Raw genomic sequence first — 21,021 nt, 5'->3', positions numbered from 1 at the left:
CTCACTGTCTTATCTCAAGCATACCTTGATCCTGGGCTACCACCACATCATCTTTGATGCATCTAGCATGCGACGCTTCATGCGAGATTTGAACTCGGCCTACAATATGCGACCGCTCAAGCGAGACTTTGGGACTTGTATAGAGTACGCTCGGCAAGAACATCAAGATAAAGAATCCAACATGCTCGAGAGCAATATGCAATACTGGCGAAAGAAATTCTCAAGCCAGGCCGAGGTACTCCCTCTGCTTCCATTGTCCAACAATACGATGCGTCCAGATTCACGGCATGTTTCCAGCTCCCACGCGGAGTGCATGATTGACGAGGAGACGGTGAAAGCAACCAAACAGGTATGCCAGGAATTAGGCATCACGCCCTTCCAATTCCATCTCGCGGTCGTTCAGGTGCTTCTCGCTCAATCTCCGGGCCGCCCCGACATTTGCATTGGTGTGGCCGATGCCAGCCGCCCCGACACCAAATACAGGGAAACCATCGGCTTTTTCCTCAACCTGCTTCCCGTGCGCTTTTAGGTTCCTGCTGAAAGCCCATCCACCGAAATTGCCTTGAATACAGCTAAGAAAGTGGGAGAAGCATTGGAGAGATCGGTTCCGTTCAAACATCGTTCTGGACGAGCTCAATATTTCTCGATTGTCGGCACGCACACCAATGTTCCAAGCTCTTGTTAATTACCGGCTGGCAATGACAAAAGAAGTTCCTTTTGGCACTGGCACACTTACCATTACTGACGGCGAAGAGGGCCGAAATCCATACGATATTACCTTCAGCTTCCTTAGTCACAAACTGGAGGTCTCGGGGTCACTTTGGACTGCTCCGCGTCAATCTATGACGCTCACGCCACAAATACACTTGTCAACATGTACCAGTTTGTCCTGAAGGGCATAGAAGCCAATGTGAATGTCAAAGTTGGCGAATGTCAAATCTATGATCCAAGTGTCGTCTCTGCAGCTCTGCAGCTTGGCCAAGGCAAGCAAGAGCAGTTCAGTACTGAGTCTAGGACTATAGCGGAAAAAATTGCTCAAATCTCTCAGACGTATCCAGGACGAGTTGCTACATGCGATCGATTGTCGAACTTGACGTATCAGCAATTGGCTGAGCGTGTGGAATCCGTCGCAGCTGCTATAAAGCAAATAGCAAGGGTATACTAGGTGCTACTTTTATTATTTCATATTCGGTAAAGGAACTTAATAATACAATTACTTTACTACCAGATATAAATATATTATTATATATAGTAATACTTTTAAGTATAGTAGTAATATGCACTTAACTATAAGTCGGACTAAGTGCATGTAGGGAAGCACCTATCTGCATCACATCAAGTGCACATGAATGTTTTCTTTCCCCGTCCTCAATAACCCATCACACAGCGCAGTCCTTGACTCATTGCATAGAGATCAAGCCTCGAATTTGCTAGTCAAGTTATGCCTTTTGTTTATCGTCGCCCGTGTTGGCTTGCCCACACTGCCTCTTGCAGTACTCGCAGGGTGCACAGCCATTGGTGCAGTCAAAGCAGAATCTGTTCTCGACCTCATCGCACGATACACTCGCGAATCCGGGGTCCCATTCGGGACCTGCATATATACATGTACTATTATTTTTGGCAGGGGTGGCGTCATCGATCTTAAAGTTCTCAGAGACCAGCCAGGCCTGCCTCTTGTCGTCGTCGCAAACAAAAGCGGCTTTGAACTCGCCAATACCAAGCTCGGCATTATTAAATGCAGCAACGCGAATTTCGTCATCGTTAATGATGTCCACGTATAATCGTGCCTTGTAGTCGGCCGTGTAGGGATTACTAGCGTCGGCGGGCCAGACGCCGGCCCAGGTCCTCACACCGTCGGCGCATCCGGGGTTCGGGGCATAATAACTGATAACGGTTCTGCCGTCTATTTGCGCCTGCTCTGATATCCTGTTTTCGGCTTCATAAAGTTGGCGTCGGTTGGCAGGTTTGCCGAGAGCTGGCTGCAGGGCGCCCAGCACGAGTACAACCGCGTTTGACAGGAGCATGGCAATAAAAAGAGTTGATATGCTTGATATGTGAGAAGAAGTTTGACTAGATTGACTTGTGATGGCAAGTAGAATTGCGAGGAGGGTTCGGACATGTTATATATGTTCGCAATGCGTAGCTATTTAACTTGCTTAAGAAGACTTGGCACTGGATTCGACCAGCCATTCTCATGAACCAATTTCCCTGACTCATAATTCTCTTGCGGGCTCGAGTGGCATGACTTGGTGGATCTATAAAACAAGTTACGTACTGTAATCTTGACCACGTGGATCGCTGGACCAGGGGTACATGCTTGCATAGTTTGACCTGGTCAAGGTTCTATGCATAACGATGAGATGGATGCGTCTTGGAACTCAGGGGTGCCGTGTTTATGTAATGCTGACTATCTGGCCTCCAAGCACCCTGGACGCCTGGCTATTGGATCAATTCTATTCTTTCTGGAAACATAACTTTACTATAAAGGAGGGGAATGGCGTGACTAGTGAGGCCATCTTATTAAATATGAGGCCGGCATAACTACAATAACGTTCAACCGGGAGTAGGTCTCCAGTGATAGCCCCCTAGAACCTCATGCTATAGACGCGTCAGCTCCACTATAGTTGCAGTAAGCTTGTGCTCTCCTTTACCTTTTCCATCCGCTTAAAACGTATCAGATTAGTCTCTAATAACCTTAGCGGTCGGCCTGGGAGTGGTTGCTGAGGGGCATTCGATCCAGAGGGATGGCAGCGGCAGGCACCAAGTCTCAAGTGGTCTCATCAGCAAGTACAGCACTAGGTTCACGGTTACGAGCCATGGCCGCGAGACGCGGCATGGGGTTGCGGACATCTAGCAGAATGTACATCGCTCTAATACGCATAATAGCAAGCATGGAACACACTTAATCTGATGCTGCTTGCTGGAAGACGTGTACGGTAAGCCCAGTTTCTAGCTTGATGTTTTTGTAGAATCTCGCTGATAGCCTTGACGCGGTTGATTATGGCCGAATATGTGAGAATATTGCCGAAGTTATCCATAACAGCAACCTAGGAATTAATTCCGGTTACTTAGATCTCAGGCTCGGGCCTAATACCAGTCAGTACAAATTCCACATGTCAAGTGATATTGAGTCTCTACTTATTACGACCTACTGCGATTTTCACGACCTCTCAAACCTTTAGTCAAAGAAGAGCCGTTTAATTCCCGCGAAAAATTTGGCGCAAAATCAGAGCCCAAGTTAATAACTAACTAGAACTAGGACTAAATATTGAGTGTGTTTTTTGTTATTAATAAATGTTCCGCTGGCTGGTTACTTAGCAGGCAAGTAAGACTCAGGTTCATCTTCTGGTAGCGCACAGTCCAGAATATAATTACAAACACGAATGGCATCCTCCTTGGCCTCTTGTTCCCCTAGGTCTTGCTCTCCTACTCGTCTTTCCCACGTAATGTCTAGAATAATCCAGGTTTGGCTTGAACCACTTGCATCATTTATAGCATCTGCTTGTTGGACTTTTAGTGCTATTTGCTCCGTCTTGCCCCAGCTGCGACACAGATGAACGACTGTAATGCCCTGGGCATTATCTGGTGTAGTAGAGTAGCACAACCACTTGTCCTCCATTTCCTTGGGGATAAAGCCATGGATCATCTTTTGTGAATCTGATTGCGATATGCGTAGGTTCCAAGAAGCTGTAACAGGGTCATGAATTGGCCTCGTGTCCCAATGGGCGTCGCGCGCCGTACCCGCGGTAGGTTGGGGTTGCGAGTTTGTGCTCCTCATGACAGTGGATTGAACTTGAGTAGATGTAGTTGGAGTTGGAGTTGTAGCTGTAGTTGTAAATAGAGTTGTAGTAGTAAATAAAGTTGTAGTTATAGTTTATAGAATCTGGTGCTAGTAACTACCAAGTCTAGTGTCGGTTCTTTGGCAGCTGTTATTTGCGTCGAGATAAAGTCTGGGCCTGCGAATACTCGGCCAGACTATGAATTTATATAGCACTATAATCACCCTCGGCGCTGTATATATGAAACTAATATTTGCCCTTAGCGCCAGGCTGCATAACGTAATAGCAGGTCATGTATAATGTCAAGGGTAGCCTTGGAATTGTATTACGGGCAGACGCATTTATGCGCCAGCCGGCAGTTAAAGGTGGGGCGACCACTACTCGCACGAGTCCGTCAAGGTGTCAATTAGTCCAACTCTATGTACTTTATGACTCTATCGGTAGTTGACTATTTACACAACATGATTCAAGGCTAGCCTCCTATCAACGTGTATTTAAGGCTATCTTAAGCATAATATTAATGCTATTTACCTATCTCTTGATATAAATACGTAAAATATTATATTTTGAGTATAATCTTTATGCTTTTTACTACATCTTTTAATGTAAATGCATTAAATCTTATATATTAAGTATAATCCTGATGCTATTTGCCATGTCTTTTAATATAAATGTATTACTTTTTTGCTGATTACGTAGTGGAGAACAGCATTACGTCTATACGACCACGTCCGCCTCATATATTAAAGGGCTATATCGCGCGCTTGCCAAGGCTATTCCCTGCATACTTTTCATGCACCAGTAAACTCTAGTCCAAGACAAGAGAGACGTGTCATTTTGTTATCAGTCTTTACTTTTTATTTTGCCCATTGAGTTGCTACGCCGGTGCACGTGGGCGTCATGTATAAGCAATTTCTCAACATGAGGGACATGCATTATGTTCGTAAAGGCAACATCATGACATGATATGGCATTACTACTCACTTGTAGCATGAAAGAATCCCAGGGTTTCGTAAACAGCCGGGTTATTGTGTAATCTGGCAGACAAGTCCAAAGCTCCCAAGATGAGCCGGTCAACCAGACAAGAATCTCTATAAATTGATGGGTAAACCAGTCTCTAGTTTGCATCTTTTTACACAGGTGAAGCAAGTAGTCTTTCGCTTATCAGCCGATTCCATTACATCTCCTTCTCAACGTCCTTGAAAAAGTAAAAGCATCAACTTACAATGAGGCACCAGTGGCTCTGGGCAGTGGTCCCGTTGTTTCTAGGACAAGCCTTTGGCCATCCTAACGACGCAGCAGGAAAGATACATGTCCGTGGGGGTTCTCAGTCAACCCAGAAACCGCCAGCCGACGTTGAACTTCCTGGCGACCCACCAAAATTTGTTTTTCGAAGCGATGAAAGACCTCCCAATACTGTTAAATAAGCCGGGGGTTTCTTCGACAGGGGCCACGGCATGGATCTATCCGGAGAGGAGTTGGAAAGAACCAGCAGCTTGTACTTGCATATCGACGGAACTAATGCCCAAATCACGAGATATGTTTCAACCACGACGAGCCCCAGAGTGGCGTTTGAGTTCCCATCCACAGATGTAAAGAGATACATGTACCGAATCAGCGCCGACAGCAAGATGGTTGATGGCCCCAAGACCCTAGGAAAGTGGATAAGGAACGGCTACGAGGCGCAAAAGGAGCAAGCCGTGGTCGAGGGTCTGCCTTGGGACCAGGTCAAGGGTTGGTATGACGTGTCAAAACTTGATGCCAAAAAGGTAGAACGGTTGGAAAACGGCGAGAAGCTCGAGGAACTTTTCGAGGCGAATCCAGAGTTCAATCCAAAATACGAACCGCTGCACGGCAGTGGGGAGGTACCCAAGCTTGCCGGGTTTCGATCGAATTCTGATGCATGGGGTGAACAGCCGTGGAAGGCGTTCAAAGACCAGAAGGTGTCCAAGTCTTTTGATGAGTTTGTACAGGCAATCTCGGCCGGCTCGGGTACGGCTTCCAAAGGCGAAGAGGCACAAGGAGAGCAAGACTCCCCCAAGGGTGACGAGGCAGAGGCCGGTGCTGGCACGAGTAACAACGCAGAGTCTGAGCCTAGGCCCGAGTCAAACCGACGCGACTTCAAGAGTGCTTGCAGTGGAAACGCGCTCAAGAGAGCGATTAGCTGCACCAAGGTTGAAGAGGCAAAGCTGTCAGAAGCCAATGACCTCAAGGCGAAATACCTAGCAGAAGGGGACAAGGGCCTGATTGAATACGAAAATAAGCACTTTATCGCGGCCGGCCTTAAGCAGCTCGCCAAGGACGACGTCAAAGTACTGAAAAAGCTGCTGCCTGCAAAGGCACAGCTGTTTACCATGGATTTCGTGCTGGCCCTTGATAAGGATAGTCCACCCTTTTGGAAGGCTCTTGTTGACGGCCTGGAGAATAATGAGTTCACGTTATCAGACTGCCAGATAGGGTTTAAAAAGGCACTGTCCAAGACAATTGATAAACAATACACGGAATTCGACTCACCCGAGCACGCGCTTACGTCACTAATCAATATCGGAACGGATCTATGGGACACGGTGGAAGCCGCTTTTCCTGTCAATTTCTGGATGGACTTGGTCGAGGAGCTGCCGACAGAATGCAGAGACATTGCTGCGGCAACGATACCAGAGGAGAAGTTGAAAGTTGCCAACGAGGGAGTAGACACGCTGATTCAAGCCTGGTCCAACCTGACGCCGCTGGGCAGGGCAAACGATCGCTGGACAGAGGACAGCGTTTTGCACCCCGAGATGACTACGGGACAAAAGATTCTCGATGTCATGTACGATACGTTTACGCATTTCTCGGTATTTGGTTGGGTATTTTCTTTGGCATTTCCTGATGTGGCGAAATCAATCGCCAAAATCCCAATTAAAAGGATAGATCAGCACAGCTACTGGGAAGTATAAAGTACGCGCTGAATCCGATCGCGATGGATTCTAACACTTTCTCGCTTTTTTATTCTATTTCACAGTCGGGCCATGCTCAACCTAGGTCAGCCTGTGAGGGGGGACGTGTGTTAAGATAAAGTTACTTATTTAGGCAAGGGCTATCAAGTATCTTACTTTATATTATTCTACCCTTTATATATAAAAAATAGGAGTTTTTAACCTATAAGCCTTGTTTCCAAAGTAACTCTTATATACTAATAGTAAAAAGCCTCTAGCAAGTTGATTTGATTTATAAGTTTATATATTATTTACTACTAAATATAAAAGTTTATTTAGCTAAAAGCTAACTTTTTATTATTTTATAAGTTTTTCTAATATAAAAGTTTAATATAATAAGTTTCTTAAATTTTAATTAACTTATATTTTATTAAATTAATATAAAAAAAATAAAAAAAAGGCTAGTTAATTACTAGGATCTACTAGTAATATAATTAATAGCTATATTTAGCTAATATAATAATAATATATAATTTAAAAAATAATATATATATTATAATATATTAAATTTACTAGCTTAAAAGGTAATTTATAACCTTATATACTAATAAAAGTATATAATAATAATAATAACTTATAATTATATAAATTATATCTTAAAAAACTTAAAGTAATTTAATATAATATAAATTAATAAAATTTATACTTAACTTTTATAAAGCTTATTATTTTTCTTATAATTACCTTATTTTACTTTTTTATACCTAATTTAAATAAATTACTTTATAAAATAGCTACTTATAGGTTTTTGGCTTTATATTACTTCCTAAAGTATTATAGCTTTTTATTAATATTAAATTTAGTTAGTAGTTAATAATTTTATTATAATTATAATTAGTATTAAAAAAGGTAATAGGCTTAATATAAGTAAATTACTTATTATAATTTTAAGAATTAAAGCTAATAAGCCTAAAAAGGTAATATTAAAAAAGCTATTATTATAAAAAATATTAATAAAAAAATATATTAATTTTTTTTCATTTGTGGTTGATTTGCTTTATAATCAAATAAAATTACATGTATAATACAAGTATCGTGCAAGCGTAAAATCCAATAATAATAAAAAAATATTATTAAAAGCTAAAAATATTAAAAAAGTTAAAAAACTAAATAAAATAATAAAAAATATAAGAAAAAAAGAAAAAATAAAAGGAAAAATTAAGAAAAATACTATAAAAGTAATTAATAAAAAGTAGCTTTATATTATAATTTTCCCTCTTATTATAGAGAGAACTTATATTTTATTAAATTAAATTAATATAAGAAAAATAAATAAAAAAGGCTAGCTTATTACTAGAACCTACTAGTAGTATAATTAATAATTATACCTAACTATAAAATTACAGGTAGCTAGCATTACTTTCTAGATAGTATAGGCAATTTTACTATAATAATACTTAGGCTTATAATACTAGCTACTTAGAATATATTAGTAATTTTTTATTTAAATAAATCCCTTTTAGAAGAGGTAAAACTATTATAAATTTAAGCTAAAAGCTTAAGTCTAGGTAGAAGCCTAAGTAAAGCCAGATTAAACCTTATATAAATAAACTGTAAGTTAAAGTAAAGTATATTGAAAAAAGGTTCTTTTTTTTTAAATTTATTTATATTATTTAATAATATATATATATAATTATAAGTGTTAGTTTTATAAGGGATTAATATTACTAGTAATAAAGTATAAATTATATATATTTAAAGGTTTAAGGAAAAAAAAGTTATTGAGGATGCAGCTAAGAATGAAGGGATTGATAAGCTTCTTTGTACGTGTGAGTATGTTGAGGCGAGTTGGGAATACCCGCAACTAAGAGGTGGTTCTCCGTCTGCTAGTGCGGAATCGGACAGGATGTGCAAATTTTTTTTTCGCAGCGACCAATATGGGGAGTTGCGATGGAGAAAGGGGCTCAACGATCTCTTGGATGCTTGTTCTACGATGGAGACGAATCCGGAGCCCTCGGGGGATGAGGGCTCTCTGAAAAACGCCAAGGAACGCTGTACCGCGCTGCAAGCTCAAGTGGACAAGGTAGAGAAGGACGCGAGAGGGCCGGTGAAGAGGGTCCCAAAAGTGAAGGTGGGAAGTTACAAAGTAAGTTGTGTTGTGTTGCGCAATACATACAGGCTGCTAACCGCAACTATAGTGTGATGCCTATAAGTTGTCAGCATATAGCACCCACTGCGGCAACAATTGTCGGGCTTTTTATGCCCTAGACGGTTGGCGTCTAAACGTAACGGGAGAGCAACCGCCGAAGGACAAAGTCCAGAACAAGACACAGGAGAACCCGGACCCCTGGGCGTATGAGAAATTTCGAAACAGTGTGGAAGGGTACTGTGCCAAGGTGCGAGCATAGATAGAGGAGGTATCGCCAGAGACATTGGAGGAGTTGGAGGATCCCGCCAAGTTTGAGAAGGACAAGGAAGGCGAGGACGCGGGAACTAAGCTGAGTGAGGATATACCTGCTAGACGACAGCTATCTTGACATGACTTGTGGTTAGATGGTGGTGACAAAAGTTGTCTGGTAGATTTGCAATCTTTGCGTTACGATATCGTGCTCGTGCCCTCGTAGATGTCAGTCCCCTGTCGTCAACTCTATCGACGTAGGCCGCATCAATGCCACCGAGTTAAAAGCTATGGAGAAGATCGGGGAGTGTTGCGTTTTAGAGCCGTTTCTCTCTCGCTCGCGCGCTCTCGACAGTTCACAGGATACAATTGGCACCAAAATGTAGGTTAGTGCTGTAAACATGGCCTCTATGCCAATGCTGAGCATCGAGCCAAGGTCATCCAAGGGCCGACTATAAACATGACAAGCATCTGCGAGGCCTGGTTGGTGACCTAATCTATGCAGATGCTCTCCAGGATCTAGCTACTGTCTACATAGCCAACACTCAGGGGCAGATTGTGAGACTTTCATTTGGTGGTGTTCTTGCATCGACCTCAGCCGAGTGCATCTCCACGGCCCAGCCCGTTGCAGCCTCCATACCAATGCCAGGCATCTGCGCGACCAGAATGGTGGCCTGATCAATAGGGAACATTGAAATCAAAGTTAGTCCTAGGCTAGTAGCTGTTCAACCTTGACATACCCGTGCGAGCCGAGAACGGGCGCTCCAACCACCGTCAAGGTCACCTCCCCACCCGATAGCGCGTCCGAAACCCCCGGCACCCGCTAGGACAGGGTCAATGCCAATGGCTTCATAGTGTTCACCTCGGCGATTTTGCCATCTACAGGGACCCTGTGCTAGATCTGACCCGGGCTCTAGAGGTGTGGTCAGTGCTAACTGCTGCTGATAAACCGTAAAGATTGGATTCGGCCCCCGGCGCTCGGATGAGCATTTCATCTGGGTATCCCCGCTTCCCCGGGAGCCCGCCGTGCGGGGTAAGAATCCTACCTCCGCATTTTCGGAGGTGGGGTAGATTTACCGTACCCAGTGGACAGAGCGCGAATAGAACGGCTAAGCTGGTCTGGACCTTTGTTGTTTGCCGTCGTGGCAGCCGCCGAAAGGTGTACTAGCTCACTGGGGGTTGTGCCCCGGAGGATGTGTCGCCGTAATGGTCGACGTCGACCGCCCAAGTTGGCCGGCGAGGAGGAAAGGAATCAAAGCTCGTGGTTAGGTTTAAGTCGGTCACAAATAAAACATTGTCCTTCCCAGGCCTTGATCCAAATATATGGTTCCCTACACTCTTCATCACCCAGCGTTGCACCGTCGAATATACTTGGGCATTTTCCAAAAGCTTTGGAGTGAATCTTCTCTCTCAATCTCGGGCAATAGAAGCTCTCTTGCCACAGTTGACACGATTCAAGATGAACTACTTGCTGTTATTTTATATGGTTGCCAATCTGATCGTGACGGCTGTTGGCGGCACAGTTCCACGAAATCCATCTGTCAGGTCGGACCTGCTCCAACCGAGTCAAGACCCGTTTTATGCTGTTCCAGATGGTCTTGACGCAATAAAGCCCGGTACAATTTTAAAGCACCGGGCTCCTCCTTCTCCCATTGCTGCTTTCAGTGTCGCGGCTCTTAATCTCAAGGCCTCTCACCAAATACTCTATCGCACCACTGACAGCCTGGGGGCCGCTACCGCCACAGTTCTTACTGTTCTGATGCCTCACAACGCGGACACCAGCAAGATACTCTCCTACCAGATCGCCGAAGATGCGGCGTCAATTAACTGCGCGCCATCCTATGCCCTCCAGCTCAAGTCCGCTACTGGACCTCTGCTGGGCACACTCGTCACACAAGCTGAGCTACTACTTGTTGAGGCTGCCCTGCAACAAGGTTGGGTGGTCATCATACCGGATTTTCAGGGATCCAAGGGAGCATATCTCGCGAATAAGCTCGCGGGATACGCAACCCTGGATGGTATTCGGGCAGCCCTGAATTCCGCGTCCTTCACCGGCATCATGGCAAACAGCTCCAACCTCAAGATTGGAATGTGGGGATATTCCGGTGGCTCTCTTGCCACAAATTGGGCAGCCGAGTTGCAGCCAACCTACGCTCCGGAACTGCGCATAGCCGGGGCAGCGGTGGGAGGCACCATCCCTAACATCACCACCGCGCTCACAACAATCAACGGCGGCCCCTTTACCGGCTTTATACCTGCAGGGATCCTCGGCCTGGCCGCTCAATATCCGGAGATACAGCAAGTGTTGGACCAGCATCTCAAGCCGCAGTTTGTGGATAAATTTCACGCCGTCCTGAACCAGTGTTTGGTGGCGGATGCAGCCGACTTTTTATTTCAAGACGTCATTGGCATGCTGGATGACCGAAATCTCGTTCAGACTAATCCGATCGCGGTCCGGATCCTCGGCGAGAATGCCCTGGGGCGGGCAACACCCAAGATACCCTTTTTCTGGTACAAATCTGTCTTGGACGAGGTTAGCCCTGTTGAGGATACAGATGCTTTGGTGAAGAAGTACTGTGCCCAAGGCGTGACGATAGAGTATCAGAGGGATCTTGCATCTGAGCATGGCAGCTGTGCCGTTGTCGGTGCACCCAAGGCCTTGTCTTGGCTCAAAAATGTCATGAATGGCAAAAGCCCGCAGCCTGGATGCTCCACCAAGACTGTCTTGACATCGCTGATTGATCCTGCCACTGTTCAGGTTGTCCCCGGATATATAGTGAAGCTACTGCTTGATTTGTTGGGCAAGCCCGTCGGGCCTCTTCTGTTTGGATAAAGCGCAGTCTGGAATGGGTTCAATTCGTCGGTTCTGGGTATATTGGGCAAACCTGTGCCAACACCACATGTCACTCATCCCGGAAGGAAGCTGTTGTCATGACAATACAGTTGATTTCAAAGCATGTAGTTCTCGCGTGATTGCTGTGCCACGTTCAAACGTTCAAATCAAGAGTCTCTCGTTAGCCCACGGACTGGGGCATGTCCTGCCAACCGTTTCTCATTTATCCTAACTGTGGTGTTGTGTGATGTGTTGAATTGTATGTAAACCTGTCGAATTAGCATGTATGGCTCTACATCAGTTGCTTGAGGACTTGGGGAGATATGACCCACGTTTAACAATACAGAAGAGGTATTTACACTGTCAGCTACAGGGCAATAACAGATGCGATGGAAATGTCTTCTTCAAAACCTGTCCTGCCGCTCGCTGCCTGGCAGATAAAAGTGGCCCCATCACCGCTGGTTTGGTTTGGCAGTTTCCACCCAGGAGAATTTCTTCAGGGTAGACAATGTGTGCACAGACTCTCTGAACAATGCGGCGTCCATGGATGGGTGTGGAGTTTGTGTCCCGGAGTTACTTCTCGTTCAGGGTCAATGCCCTGCATCTTCCAGTGTAGCGGGTCTTTCTCAAAACTCTATTATCATCACATGTCTGGGCATCGAAGAATAGTGGGATATGTAACGTTGCTGGCCATGTACAATGTAAAGGAGGGCCAGTTGCCTCACACGTGTGATGCAATAGAAGCACACCAGACCCTACACCAGAGCATCCCCTAATGCAGTTGCACTTATCAACTCTCGGCTCGATGCCGACGCTACTACTTCTCCTTCGCTGCCAAGTTCTGCAGGCGTCCCTTCAACATGACTTGATAAGCAGAGGCTGAGTGTGAGGATTCAATCGAGTGTATTGACAGCTGGTTACGTGACTACTGGGAGTATCTGAAGGGGAAAAAAGAATAAAACAAACGAAAATCAGAACACAAGAGACAACCCGCTGTAAGCGCTGGTCAGACAGTCCATCGCAAGGCGAGCCACACAGATTCCAGTCCGTCAGTGTTGTAGTGTTGTGATCCAAGAGGCCGAGCAGGCGACTGGCAATGAACAACATGGTCATGCAGTTACTAGTTGAAGGCAAGCACCTTTTTGAGAATGCCTACTACGAGTTGAATAGCCTGCTGAATACCGGGAACATCTCGAATGATGACGCCAACAACATCGAGCAGACCAAGCAAAGCCTTCCCTATCACGGTGCCAATTGCAATAAGAATGCTCGCTTCAACTTGTCAGTCATATTCCACAGCCATCCCGTATTTAGTGCTCTTACATTGATTGAAAACATCCAAAGCCTCGACAAACAGTGAAGCGATATTTGTCGTAATATCGATCAGAACCTTGGCAATAGCCGACGCATCTTGGAGAGGTGGAAAACCAGACACTTGTCTCTTCGGAAGTTGAGACCCAGAGGCAAGTTCGTGAGTGGTGTGGTTCACAGACGCTATAATCCGATTAAAGGCATCGTTGACAACTTTTACGGATGACGCATTTCGCGTTTCTATGGATTGGGCCTTTAGAGATGATATAGCGGACCCTGTGTTATTGTTAGCCGGGTCGTGTACAAGTTGAAGTAGCTCTGATGACCATACTAATAATCTCCATATCCTTCGTGGTATCATTCTGCAAGTTTTTCAAGGCCTTCAATACAATCCCGGACCTCTGACTAGCGCTTCCCGAAAGACTTTGCGCGATGGTTACTCCTTGTTTTATTAGCTTGGTTCGGCTATGCGTACAAAGGGCAAATAATCGCATACCTATACAACAACAGAGTATGCCCAAAATATACGGGATTCTCATGTTTAGTTATTGCAATATATACACGTAGATATATAAACGAAGCAAGTCCTGGGAAGCCAAATAAAATTAAAGGCGGGATAAGATAATAAACAAGAAAAGGCCTACAAGGTAGGTAAACCGCACTTGTATAGAAAGCTATAGCTTATAGAGACACTCGAATATGACCGAGGATTTGTTGGGAATTTATAGCCCACCAAGGGTAAACGCTTCATCGGATTGACGGATTGTGTGGACAGCATTTGGGGTAACACCAGAACCCCTCTGGTAGCGTCGCTGGCGGTAAATCCCCAGAAATGAGCCTGGCCTGACTAGATATTGCGGGGTAGCAGATTGTCCTTCTACCCCGCATCAAACTAATCAAGTCAAGAGGAGTCCTGTCTTTTTGTGTTTCGACGTCGACCACTGCATTCCTCCGACTTGAGTTACATTCTGAGAGACACAGACCGGCCCCCATGGCCACGTGCCCAAGTCTAAAGTTTCAATGTTGGTTTTCATATCATTGAACCTGGCGTCCGGCACAGGGGCCTCTGGTTCTAACAAGAAGAAAGGCTCGCCTGGGTGTGCCAACTTACATCCACGGGTTTCTGACACTGGGCGGCCCTCCGACATGGAACGTGAGATGGAGATATAGAGCATCGGCTATAAATGACATGAGGGCGCTGCCTTGCCCACTGCTCCCAAATATCCTTTTCTATTCCATCTAAACCCTAACCCGCGTGATGGTGTCCTCATGCATGTGGATCCTGCTATCTGGTCAACCGGGTACAACGTCGGGGGGGGGGGGGGGGCATAGTGCATAAATTCGGACAAACCATGATAAATCTCCGGGATAGTGACCAAACTTGGGATATTTGTTCAGCGCGACACATGGTAATTCGATTGGCTTTTATGAGGATTCCCAACTGAGACGAGGTCACTGCGCAATTCCGAGCGGTAGATGGTGTCCGAGCACAGCCTCGTTAGGCTATGCAACCACGTCGAGCTGCTGAATCAGACTGCACGGTATTTGGGAATAATTGCCTCGCTTTTGGATTATTTGAAAACGTGGGATATAACAATCAGTATCCAACAGTATCCGATATCGATTCTCTGTCTTTCCATCTTCTATTGCGTACTGCACGCTAGGTAAACAAATCATTCATGACAACTGCCCGAGGTCAATCCACGTCACCTTCAATGCCTCGCCGGTTCTATTCACGGGCTCCTGTGGCTTGCAAATATTGCCGCTGCCGAAAGGTGCGATGTGATATCTCGTTATCGGGTATACCATGCGGCAATTGTGCTGTAGATGGTGTTATATGCGAGACTACACAGAGGAAAAGACGAATGTACCTATTCGACCGTCGTTTATGCATCTTGGTTCCAAGATTAAGTGCGGCTAATTTAATGTAGAAATCCATATCAACTGTCCATCACGCCTGACTGCCAACAGGGCCCCACGGCATTTCTATCACAAGGACAAAGCAACTGCGGTTATGAAGGGGACCGCGGCGTTTCCAAGCAGCTATGTAATACAAGTCTTCAGACCAATAAGATGGCAAACGGCGTGACTTGTATAGAGACTGGTATTGCATCGGAGCCTTCGAGAAATAATATGACCATTAGAACTCATAAGTATTACATCAGTACGACATGTCTGTTTAACCTCAAACCTTGAAATTCCATGACTTATAATATGTTTTTTTTAGGTGACAAAGGAGAATCTCCTGCTTTATCTAAGAATATTTGCCCTCATGATCACTTTATATCTCTCGGGCACACTTTCCTACTCGTGTCAAATAACACGGCAATTGACCCCGAAGACTTCACCTATTTGCGGCAAAAAGGCTGCTTTAGCTTACCATCACGGGAGATGCAAGACATGTTGATTCGCACTTATTTTCACTATATACATCCCTTTGCGCCGATTATCAACGTCCCTGACCTTTTATATCAATATATAACTGGACGGCCAAGTTTCTTATTACTTTGGAGTATGTTTGCCGCGGCAGGGAATGTGAGCTAATCCTTTTGCCATTTCAGGAACATAAACCATGGACTAACACCCTTGTAGTTTGTTGACGAGAAGCTGCTGACCGGGGAGCTCGGGTTCACGAAAGCAGAGCTCAAGGCAGAAGCGTCCGAACGGGCCATGGTGCGACCGCCGACGTGTCATTACCTACGCGTAACTAGAAATAGCTAACATGGAAAGGCATTGTACGACTTGGAATACGAGAAGGAGACGATGACTATTATTCAGTCCACGTACCTGATGAGCTACCACCTTGGAGGCATTAATGCTGATAGAGGACCGTGGTATTGGATAGGCATTGCTATTAATCTGGCTTATGGTGCTGGCCTTCATCGCCTCTCACCCTGCGAATTACAGACTTGTCCAACCTGCCATTCACGCCAGTGGGCACAACTTTGGTGGAGTATTTACTGCCGCGAAGCGTGGCTCTCCCTCGCCTATAATCGCCCGATGCGAATACAGCTGGATGAAGTATCAACAACCGTTCCAACCCAAGTCGAAGTCGCATCCATCTGCATCGACATTTTCGACGAAAGGTATCATAAATATCTACCTCGGGAAATTGACGATCTAGTTAGTATGTGGTTATACCTCGTCAGAATCTCACTTACTCTAGGCGATATTTTATCCAAGTTGTACGCGTCAGAGTCCTCGAGGCCGACACAGCAACCAATAAACTACACCGAGGACGATGTTGGGGCGCATCTATGCGAATTATCCGATGAGAGTCTTGGGAGCGAGCTTATAAAGGTGCATCTGTACCAGCTTCGACTTTATCGCGAGTATGCCGTTTTCCGCCACAGCCGCCCCAATCTCGGTACTAATTTTCCATTACAGAACAACCGTGATTGCCTTGTACCACCCGCACGTCCAGGGCCTGCAAGATTACCAGTCAGAGGAGCACCAAAGCTAACTCTGGAAGCTGTGCTTCCAAAAATCGCGTGCGGCAGCACTTCGCACTACGCACCTGATTAACACGATGATTGGGGAGGGCCTCACTGGAAATATTCACATGCTTACGTAACAATTCAACTACTCCCTTCATCCATTATATAAAAAGTAGGGAGTGAGTAATTGACCAGACTACAGTGTTATTGCGATTATGCCTTCAATGCAAATCTACCTCGCCGACCTGGCGTCTACGAACCAACTTATAAGGCAATCAGGGGAGTATAACTTGCGCTTGTGCATGACTCTCCTCGATATTCTTCGAACAACATATATATATGCCGAGGAGATGTATTGTTCATTCAGGAAAGCAGTTGACAAGCCCAACAACAAGTTGCTGCATAGGCCGCTTTTTGAGCCCATGTCCGGTCTGTGGACGGGATCGGAGCAAGAGAGCATTACCGCTAGTCAACCCGGTTTCCTTGCCGGCGAGGAGAATGGCGAAACAATGCCGGCTCAACAACTCTATTTGGATGTTCTGGGGATGGTAAACGTGCGAATAATGGGGCTTATGCGTGGCCGGGGCCCGAAGGCGAGAGAGTGTAAACCAAGCTATATCGGGCTCAGCCCGTTACAACCTGTCACGTTATAAAACTTATTATTAACTAAGCTTATTTATAAAATTATTTTTCTTCTTATTATTTTCCTTTTTACCTATAAAAACTTAAAATATTTAATAATTTTAAAATACTACTACCTCTAGGTAATAGTATAATAACTATTATTTTTACTTGCTACTCTGGTGGTAAAACGCTTGCTTGTTTCAATCAACAAAGGCAGTTTTATCCGACATAACCACTTCTGTGTCATGCCAACTTCATCAATGAAGCCTTTGAACTCAACATAATAAAGCGGCACAACAACGCCGACAGGCTCATCATTTCCTAATCGTCGTTAATAGATCGGCATCTCGCAGCGGACTGCGTCAACGATTTGGGGATGTCTGGAGGTTGCGGATGGATTACGGCGAGGCTTTCATATTTCATGGTCCACAATAGCACATTTCGCGGAACCTTGCAGTATTCAGATATTAGATTCCTGAGGTGGCAAAGCTAGAATGCCGATACATCTACCACGTATACCTTTATTTCCAGAATACTTAGTACTCTTAAAAGGGAATTTTAAGGACTCTATCCTACGCGATAACTGCAAAACCTTTCATAAAAGGACAACCACAAGCCAGTCAAAATCCGTCAACCGCAGTTCTGCGTTGTGATCGTCATGAATTGATGAGTTATTCAGCCGGCTGCATACTTACCACCACTTGGCAGTCGGGATTTCGCGAATGACATTCGACGCACAATGGACATCGCCATACGTAGTATAGTGCGTGAACCAGTCATCTATATAGCGAACCGTATAGTTGGCCTTGGCGTAGGCCGCATTCACCGCAGCGGATAGCACATCCTGGCCGTCGATTACAGGTCCCCATGGGTTTGGGGCGAGAATCTGCCTATTGCCCAGAACAACGCTATTAATAGTGCTAGGGTAAAGGGCAGCGGCTTCCCCATTGGCCTCTTCTTGGCGGCCCTTCAAACTCCTTGCTGGTATGTTTGCTGGTTGCTGCTCTAACACCCGGGGGGGCGTGCCGGCTTCTAGAGCGTTGAGGATTTTGGTGCCGACATCTTCCTCGGGAACATCTGCTAGCCGTTGCCCCTGTTGCTCTCCAGACTCCCTGGTCTCCTGAGCGGGGACTCGGCCGCGAATCTGGCGGCGCTTGTTACCATCTGCTTCCTGCCCATATTGCCAAACCTCGCGATCGTATACTTGGTAGAGAGAAGGAATGCGAATAATTTCCGCGTCGGTAATGCCCGTCTCCCGCTTAATAGCGTTGACGCTTTTCTCAATATTGCTGGCGCAAGCGTCCTGGAAGCCGGCAAAGTTAGGGGTGTTCAGCACATCGTTAATAGTATTAGTAACGCGCCATTTTGGCGGATCAAGATCCGACCGGGGACGGGAGACGGCAATAAGTTTACCGTGGCCGGCTAGCTGAGCCTTCTGGAGTATCTCAAGGCCTGCACGCGGATTATTTACCATCATGACCCAGCCGCGCTTGCTTTAAACAGGGAGAAATTGTATAAATTCATCTGTATGCTTAACTTTAAGCCACGAGGTGTCAAGCTCAATTGGGGCTTGCGTCTCTTGAGCCTCTAAGAAGGCCATCATATATGGTTTCTTTCTACCCGCTGAACCCATTACAGTTCGTCCCGCAGCATATGACTTGCCATTATATGTATAGGGGGGGATAGTCTCTAGATTGCCTAGGCTGTCGAGTGTACCACCGCGGCCTGGGGTCTGAAGAGCCCCTACTATATTCGACCTTAGTTCTTGGAAAACCTTGCGGCCGGCGGGGCGGTCGGCCTGAGCAGACCGTATCATGATGCGTATGCTAACTAGGCCGCTAGGTCCAGGGATGCTCATATAGCCGGGCTCGAAAAAATCTTGAGACCAGATGTCAAGACCTGAGCTAAATATGCACTCAGAATTCTCGAAGATGTAGAGGGGCTTCTTTAATCCTGCTGTGCTAGACATCTCTCCGAGGTCCTTGACAAAGCCTGCCAGTCGTGGATGACCGGATGCTGTCAGTAATTGCTCGGCGGACTGGCCATAATGCTGCGTTAGGACTGGGGCAACACGAAGCGCCACCGAGTCCTTGGCCTCCCTTTCCCCGTCCTTAACCCTAAACTCCACAGTTACTCTACCGTCCCATCCTCCCGGACGGCGAACGTCACGAGCGTCAATGCCAAGCTCTAGACCGGCCTTGAGATCTAGGGCCTGAAAGGTGTAATTTGACGTGACAAAAGTCCATTGGCCACCCGCTTTATAGAAGAGACGAACTTTGGAGGCAGCGGTCTCGTCGAATACGGTAATAGAACCCGTGGCCGAGTCGCTGAGTCCGGGATTTGGCACGGTTCGAAGAGGCGCAAGGTATATTGAGTTACGTAGCACATTATCAGAAGAATCGTGGCACTCGGATATCCGCAGATCGTTGACCTCTTTAGGCGCGTCCCAAAATTCACCAAGCTTCTTCAGATACTCATTGTACGTAGCTTTGTCACTTTCGCTCAGAACTTTGAGCCACTCCGAATCTGACTTTTCTTTTCTATTGCGTTTCTTCGCTGCGAGCTCTGGGTCCAGCCTTGGCGATTTAGGTAACGAGGTCTTGGGAAAGATGTCGCCCAGCTTGCTTGCGCATGAGCCAGTAATCTGGGATGAGCATCTCTGGTCTGTATCGACAATATTCGCCAGGAAGAGGGCGCCAGACTCTGCTGTCCACGTTTCTTTGCCTGCAAGGTCGGTATTGCCTGTTACGTCTACCTTGCCATCACGATTGGAATCTGCTAGGATAGTTACTCTAAAGCTGCCAATAGTTGCAGGAACAGGAGTAGACGGCTGGTGTGGAGTAGCCAGGGGTTCGTCTTCGGGATGGTTGACGGCCCCATCGTTTTTCAGGTCATGAGATATAGGATCAGGAGCCTCAGCACGCTTGCCAGGCGGGCCTTGAGGAATTGCGCCAGTGAGGGGCAACGCGGCGACAAGAAAAGCAAGACGAATTTTCACAAAGGAAGGTCAAAAATAAAGATGTGAAATGAGGGCCAGAAAGGGGGCATTTATGAACGGTTGATTTGAGAGTGCTTATAACTGGGCTGAGGTTCTAGGTAAGTCTGTGCGACTATTTAATGTATTTATACTATTTTCTCCTATATAATGCTCGGATTCTTGAGAAAGAGCACACGCGAGATTCCGCGAGAATTATTTAGCAGGGCTAGGCTAAGGCCTTAATTTATGCACACTGCTACATCCCAAGACCCTGTAAAACGTAGATAACGGTAAATCTCCTAACAGGACACATCCTAGTACTATGTCTTGTATATAGGCCAATTTAGCCATGATTAACTTTTATTCTTTCTTTCTTACTCCGCATCTATTTTCATGCAGTAATATATGACTGACTCGTTTTACTTTGTTGTTCTCTTCGATAAAGCTATCTCGCTTGTCGGTGGGGGAGGGAAGGCGAGAGCGCAAGCCGAGGCCCCGTCGGGCGTAGCTCGTTACATGGCCCGTAATATCATGCAGCCTTAGAAAAGAGTGGAAACCCGAAAACCGATGTAGAAATTGTCTGGTAGCATGAAACTGCTAGAATTAGTAGACAGAGCCACTGCTTGTTATGCTCTGCTGTTGATTTGCTACCCCTCAATGTTTCGTTCATTTATGGTGCGATATAGGTTTGGTGAAAGCTACCAAGTCCATGCAACGCAAATTTTCGTTGGCGTCCCGCGAAATTTT

At 45.8% G+C, this 21,021-nt stretch overlaps 9 protein-coding genes across 9 annotated transcripts; 5 read left to right on the top strand and 4 right to left on the bottom strand.

Moving 5' to 3' along the window:
- Window positions 1-67: 67 nt before the first annotated feature.
- apdA (Hybrid PKS-NRPS synthetase apdA) lies at window positions 68-529 on the top strand (the record flags this gene model as incomplete). Its single annotated transcript, XM_066131440.1, has 1 exon — window positions 68-529. One exon carries the CDS (start codon window positions 68-70, stop codon window positions 527-529), a length of 462 nt encoding a protein of 153 aa, XP_065987703.1.
- A 910-nt stretch (window positions 530-1,439) lies between these two features.
- On the bottom strand, window positions 1,440-2,024 carry G6M90_00g093350 (uncharacterized protein; the record flags this gene model as incomplete). Its single annotated transcript, XM_014683942.1, has 1 exon — window positions 1,440-2,024. The coding sequence occupies one exon, from the start codon at window positions 2,022-2,024 to the stop codon at window positions 1,440-1,442; it is 585 nt and encodes a 194-aa protein (XP_014539428.1).
- Window positions 2,025-5,236: 3,212 nt separating this feature from the next.
- On the top strand, window positions 5,237-6,715 carry G6M90_00g093340 (uncharacterized protein; the record flags this gene model as incomplete). Its single annotated transcript, XM_014683944.2, has 1 exon — window positions 5,237-6,715. The coding sequence occupies one exon, from the start codon at window positions 5,237-5,239 to the stop codon at window positions 6,713-6,715; it is 1,479 nt and encodes a 492-aa protein (XP_014539430.2).
- Window positions 6,716-8,687: 1,972 nt separating this feature from the next.
- G6M90_00g093330 (uncharacterized protein) lies at window positions 8,688-9,102 on the top strand (the record flags this gene model as incomplete). The annotated part of the gene is made up of 2 exons (XM_014683945.1): window positions 8,688-8,840; window positions 8,893-9,102. 2 exons carry the CDS (start codon window positions 8,688-8,690, stop codon window positions 9,100-9,102), a joined length of 363 nt encoding a protein of 120 aa, XP_014539431.1.
- A 1,449-nt stretch (window positions 9,103-10,551) lies between these two features.
- G6M90_00g093320 (uncharacterized protein) lies at window positions 10,552-11,925 on the top strand (the record flags this gene model as incomplete). The annotated part of the gene is made up of 1 exon (XM_014683946.1): window positions 10,552-11,925. One exon carries the CDS (start codon window positions 10,552-10,554, stop codon window positions 11,923-11,925), a length of 1,374 nt encoding a protein of 457 aa, XP_014539432.1.
- A 1,120-nt stretch (window positions 11,926-13,045) lies between these two features.
- G6M90_00g093310 (uncharacterized protein) lies at window positions 13,046-13,775 on the bottom strand (the record flags this gene model as incomplete). Its single annotated transcript, XM_066131439.1, has 4 exons — window positions 13,046-13,197; window positions 13,249-13,512; window positions 13,568-13,678; window positions 13,733-13,775. The coding sequence occupies 4 exons, from the start codon at window positions 13,773-13,775 to the stop codon at window positions 13,046-13,048; spliced, it is 570 nt and encodes a 189-aa protein (XP_065987571.1).
- A 1,975-nt stretch (window positions 13,776-15,750) lies between these two features.
- On the top strand, window positions 15,751-16,699 carry CTF1-ALPHA_1 (Cutinase transcription factor 1 alpha; the record flags this gene model as incomplete). The annotated part of the gene is made up of 4 exons (XM_014683947.1): window positions 15,751-15,771; window positions 15,829-15,909; window positions 15,967-16,568; window positions 16,624-16,699. 4 exons carry the CDS (start codon window positions 15,751-15,753, stop codon window positions 16,697-16,699), a joined length of 780 nt encoding a protein of 259 aa, XP_014539433.1.
- Window positions 16,700-17,988: 1,289 nt separating this feature from the next.
- Padi4_0 (Protein-arginine deiminase type-4) lies at window positions 17,989-18,771 on the bottom strand (the record flags this gene model as incomplete). The annotated part of the gene is made up of 1 exon (XM_066131438.1): window positions 17,989-18,771. The coding sequence occupies one exon, from the start codon at window positions 18,769-18,771 to the stop codon at window positions 17,989-17,991; it is 783 nt and encodes a 260-aa protein (XP_065987728.1).
- Window positions 18,772-18,792: 21 nt separating this feature from the next.
- On the bottom strand, window positions 18,793-20,625 carry PADI1_1 (Protein-arginine deiminase type-1; the record flags this gene model as incomplete). Its single annotated transcript, XM_066131437.1, has 2 exons — window positions 18,793-20,234; window positions 20,535-20,625. The coding sequence occupies 2 exons, from the start codon at window positions 20,623-20,625 to the stop codon at window positions 18,793-18,795; spliced, it is 1,533 nt and encodes a 510-aa protein (XP_065987609.1).
- Window positions 20,626-21,021: the final 396 nt, after the last annotated feature.

This window comes from Metarhizium brunneum, chromosome 6 (assembly GCF_013426205.1).
Source record: "Metarhizium brunneum chromosome 6, complete sequence".
Lineage (NCBI taxonomy): Eukaryota > Fungi > Ascomycota > Sordariomycetes > Hypocreales > Clavicipitaceae > Metarhizium > Metarhizium brunneum.
The sequence above is the reverse complement of the archived record's forward strand: the minus strand, read 5'-3'. Positions and strand labels throughout refer to the sequence as shown.